The sequence below is a fragment of the Saprolegnia parasitica genome (assembly GCF_000151545.1).
Source record: "Saprolegnia parasitica CBS 223.65 unplaced genomic scaffold supercont2.707, whole genome shotgun sequence".
Classification (NCBI taxonomy): Eukaryota; Oomycota; class Saprolegniomycetes; order Saprolegniales; family Saprolegniaceae; genus Saprolegnia; species Saprolegnia parasitica.
In genome coordinates this window covers 1-3,800 of record NW_012157101.1, presented here as the reverse complement: position 1 = coordinate 3,800, position 3,800 = coordinate 1, and the positions used below count along the sequence as shown (strand labels likewise).

The window sequence follows — 3,800 nt, the reverse complement described above, 5'->3', positions numbered from 1 at the left end:
GACAGATTGGTACGACGAGTGATTAGACGCTCGAGGAAGAGAAAGACTTGGAGTGCGTCGCCGGTCTCACGGAGGCCATCGCCCTCATGCTCGAAGCGTGCAAGGAGGCCAGCGACAACGGCTACAGCGTCGGCATTCCGATCACAGACCTTCCTCACGTACCCGGCGTCCACGAAACGTCGCGGTTTCTTAGCGCTGCGTAGGTCGTCTCCAAGCTCTTGACGGCGGCGCATGCCAGTGTGAAGCGTCGCATGGCGCGCGACTATGGCGGCGCCGACGCCGACGACGCTGACGAAGACGACGAGAACGAAGAGGACGTCGAGGTAGACGCGCAGGATACATGCGTCGCCGCAATGTTGATGGTGCGACGTAGGATTCGATTCTGCAAAACCTGATTGATGCCATGGGCTGGTGCATCAAGACGCACAAGTCGGGTGTCCTCCCGCTCTTCTCGCAGCAGTGGCTCCCGTCCATCGCGCCGTATCTGGATCCGTCCTTTCCCGGTGCCGTCCGCGCCCACTTTATCTGCACCATCGACGATGTGCTCGAGCACAGCGGCCCCGAGTTGCTTCCGCAGCTCTTGCCGCACCTCTGGAGCGTACGTCGTTTGCTTTCCATACACTAGCAAAGACGGACGGTGCGGGCGTAGGGCTTGGAAGACAGCAACCCGAACGTGATTCGGGCCTCGGCCTACGGCGCCGGCGTCTGCGCGCAGTTTGGTGGCCCCAGCTTTGAGCCGCACTGTGTCGCGACCCTCCAGCGCGTCTGGAGCTGCATCCAGTCGCTCGAGCACGACCAGGTCGAGACAGAACAGGCAGCTGCCCGCGACAACTGCGTTTCGGCGGTCGGCAAATTTTGCCTCTTCCGGTCGAGCCTCGTCGACGCGCCGACGCTGTTGCGCCTCTGGCTGCACTGCCTCCCGCTGCAGTCGGACGTGCTCGAAGCCCAGGTTGTGCACGCCGACCTCCTCACGATGGTCGAGGCGCGCAACATGGATTTGCTCGGCGACAACTACAGCCAGCTCGGCGTTGTGCTCCAAAAGTTTGCCGCCATCCTTGGTAGAAAATGAAACGCGTCTCGAAGCCTATGAACGTTGTTTCTGTAGCGCTCAACATGGACGAAGACGCCGAACCCGTCCTCGATGACGAAGGAGAAGAGCGTCTCGCGCTGCTCTTGCAGTCGCTGCAGGTAGTAGTACCCTCCGCGATCGCAACAGATGTTATAGCGCGGTGTAGACGTCGGTGCCGGGACCGGCCGTGCAAGCGGCGTGGGCGAGCCTCTCGGCGGACGAGCAGCAAGTGTTTGCTATGCTCTCGTAAAAATTAGTCTGGTTGTGCGTAAGTGCCAATGATGCTACAAACGCCTGTCTTGTCTGGGTTCCGTCGTGTGGGACGTTGGAGATATGTGTGCCAACCGCAGACTCATGCTCACCATCCGCAAAATGGTCCGCCTCGGGTTGGTTCGAGTACACTCTTGCCACGCGCACACTTCTGTCCGCCCCAGGACGGGTACTCGTCCAGCCTCTCCTGCGCAATAACGAGCTCGTTGCGAGCAAAATACCTTTCAGAGCATATCTGACTTTCTAGCATGGGTACCACCAGGTCATGAAGCTTCTTGGTGCCACGAAGATATGTGGTGTACAGCGGTCCCCCGAGGCGGCACCTCTTCATCCCTGTCCTGTAGACATTATTGGTTCGCCTTGATGAATTCATTCGAGCCTCTCGGTCTCGATGGCTAAAGATGGGAACATAGCCATCTCGTGCCTTCCTGCAAGTCGTGCCTTGAGCTTTCACCACGTACTCGCCGTCGGTGCGAGTTTCAACTACTGGGATGTACACTGAGCGTATAGTTAGTGGGTGCCAATACAGCTACTACAGTCGTAGCGAGGCTTAATGCGCATTGAAACGGGCAGAATGCAGCACGAAAAATGCATTGAATGTTAATTGGTCGTCTATGGACAGTTGAGGATGCTACAGGACGAGGCTCTGAAGTGCGGCGGCCACCCACGCGCTCACTTCTTCGGATTGGCACTCGAAGCTCAGCGGTGCGTCGACGTCCTTGAAGAAGAGGGCCACGTACTTTGCCGCGTCTTTCGCACTACCTTTGCGCTCGAGGGCCGGCGTCATCTCGCCCGTCGTGACGCGCTGTAGCGTCGCCAGTGGAAACTCTACGTACGTCGTCAGGAAATTGACTTCATCAAAAGTGTACCGTTGGCTTTCTTGCGATCCGCTAGCTTGGCAACGTGTAGGAGCTTCTCCGTGGTCCAAACGAGCCGCCACTGGGGCTCACCGCTGTGCACGTGGTGCTTGAGCAGCATCAAGCCTTGCTGCAAGAGCGCAAGGTACGGGACCTTGGTGGGCGCCGGTGCCAACGCCACCTTCTTGGGCTGCATATCACGCACCATCATGCGCAGCGTATCGCAGTCGTCTTCGTCAATGCTGTACTTGGCGGGGCCCGCGACGACGTCGCGGATGACACATCGAATGTGTGCGAGCTGCTTCTCGAGCTCGTGCATGTCATACTCAAGGCGCTGGACCTTGGCCTTGCTCGCCATCTCCTTGGTGTAGAAGGGTTTTGTCTCGTGCTTCAGCTGCTGAGAGAGCACGAGGCCGATCTTCTCAAACTGGCCGAGGACCCATGCCCAGTCGTGGGTCATCGTCGCGAGGCTATGCGTGTTGGTGGATACTTCGGTCGGGAGGCCGCGGCCGCCTGCACAACGATGCTGTAGCGCGGCACTCAACAATCGATACTGTACCGTGGATGTGCAATTTTGTGCCCGGTACGATGATCTCAACAATGCGTTCGGCGTCCACTTTCTTGAACTCCTATACAAAGTCTGTCAGTCGCAGCCACGCATGTACGAGAGACTGACGTTGACGCTGGGAATCGACACGTAGACGGCCCCGATGTCCACCTGGGTCACGAGCTTTAGCTCCAAAAGTATAATCGAAGAGGTACATACGCTCATGCTGACCTCAGCGCTGCGGTCCTTGTCGTCTGCAAGTGCCGGGGCTGGGGGCAGCGGCACAGCCAACTTCTCGTCGTCGTCTGAAAACATCTTCTGGAAGCTCCCAAAGATGCTGTCGCTGCGCTTCTTGGCTGGTGGCGACGCCGGTGAGGATGTTGGCGACGGCGTCACCGATGTGGCTGCTGCCGCTGTCGGTGATGCGCCTTCCGCTGCGTACGCTGTCAAGGCCGTGTACACAGGGCCACTGAGAAGGGTGATAAAGGACGTGATCTCGGGCATCTTTTCGATGATCGACAGCACGTGGCGAAAGATGACGGGAATGTCGAGGACGATGTCCATTTCGCTGGTGCGCAGCTTGATCTGCAGTGGCTCCTTTGGTGCGTGGCTCGTTTCCAGCTGCAGGAACGGCGTCAGCGTTGGGCTCTTAGTGACCTTGGGGCCTTGGATGAACTGCTTGTGCATAGTGTCGGACGAGACAAAATGGAACACGTCGACGCGTGCGATGGCAAAGCTCTGCTTCATCGCCGCTTGCATGGGGTATGCAACGAGTTGGTAGCGCCACTTGTCAAGCTGCAGCAAGATGTGGTCCAGCTGCCCTTTTGTCGATACTTTAGGAAAGACGAGGGCGACCTTGATCGAGCCAACGTTGGCCGACACCGTCACCGTTTGCAGTGTTGTGGCTTCTCTCGCCGTGTACCTAGCACATGTCGATGCAGTCATGTGTGCTACTGCCTGCAACGCGTACCATGAGTGCCACTCGTGCGTCTTCATGGCGTACTGCTCGGGGCACGTGGCTTCCATCATCGCATGCGACGTCTTGTAGGTCGCCTCG

The 3,800-nt window shown here is 58.3% G+C and overlaps 3 protein-coding genes across 3 annotated transcripts; 1 reads left to right on the top strand and 2 right to left on the bottom strand.

Moving 5' to 3' along the window:
* The first annotated feature begins 24 nt into the window (after positions 1 to 24).
* Positions 25 to 1,374, top strand: SPRG_17664 (hypothetical protein). Its single transcript, XM_012357048.1, has 6 exons — positions 25 to 158; positions 204 to 323; positions 374 to 598; positions 650 to 1,058; positions 1,106 to 1,188; positions 1,236 to 1,374. The coding sequence occupies exons 1-6, from the start codon at positions 87 to 89 to the stop codon at positions 1,317 to 1,319; spliced, it is 993 nt and encodes a 330-aa protein (XP_012212438.1). The 5' UTR covers positions 25 to 86; the 3' UTR covers positions 1,320 to 1,374.
* Positions 1,375 to 2,179: 805 nt separating this feature from the next.
* Positions 2,180 to 2,656, bottom strand: SPRG_17663 (hypothetical protein; the record flags this gene model as incomplete). Its single annotated transcript, XM_012357047.1, has 2 exons — positions 2,180 to 2,377; positions 2,402 to 2,656. The coding sequence occupies 2 exons, from the start codon at positions 2,654 to 2,656 to the stop codon at positions 2,180 to 2,182; spliced, it is 453 nt and encodes a 150-aa protein (XP_012212437.1).
* A 183-nt stretch (positions 2,657 to 2,839) lies between these two features.
* SPRG_17662 (hypothetical protein) lies at positions 2,840 to 3,430 on the bottom strand (the record flags this gene model as incomplete). The annotated part of the gene is made up of 2 exons (XM_012357046.1): positions 2,840 to 2,914; positions 2,963 to 3,430. The coding sequence occupies 2 exons, from the start codon at positions 3,428 to 3,430 to the stop codon at positions 2,840 to 2,842; spliced, it is 543 nt and encodes a 180-aa protein (XP_012212436.1).
* Between the last annotated feature and the right edge of the window lie 370 nt (positions 3,431 to 3,800).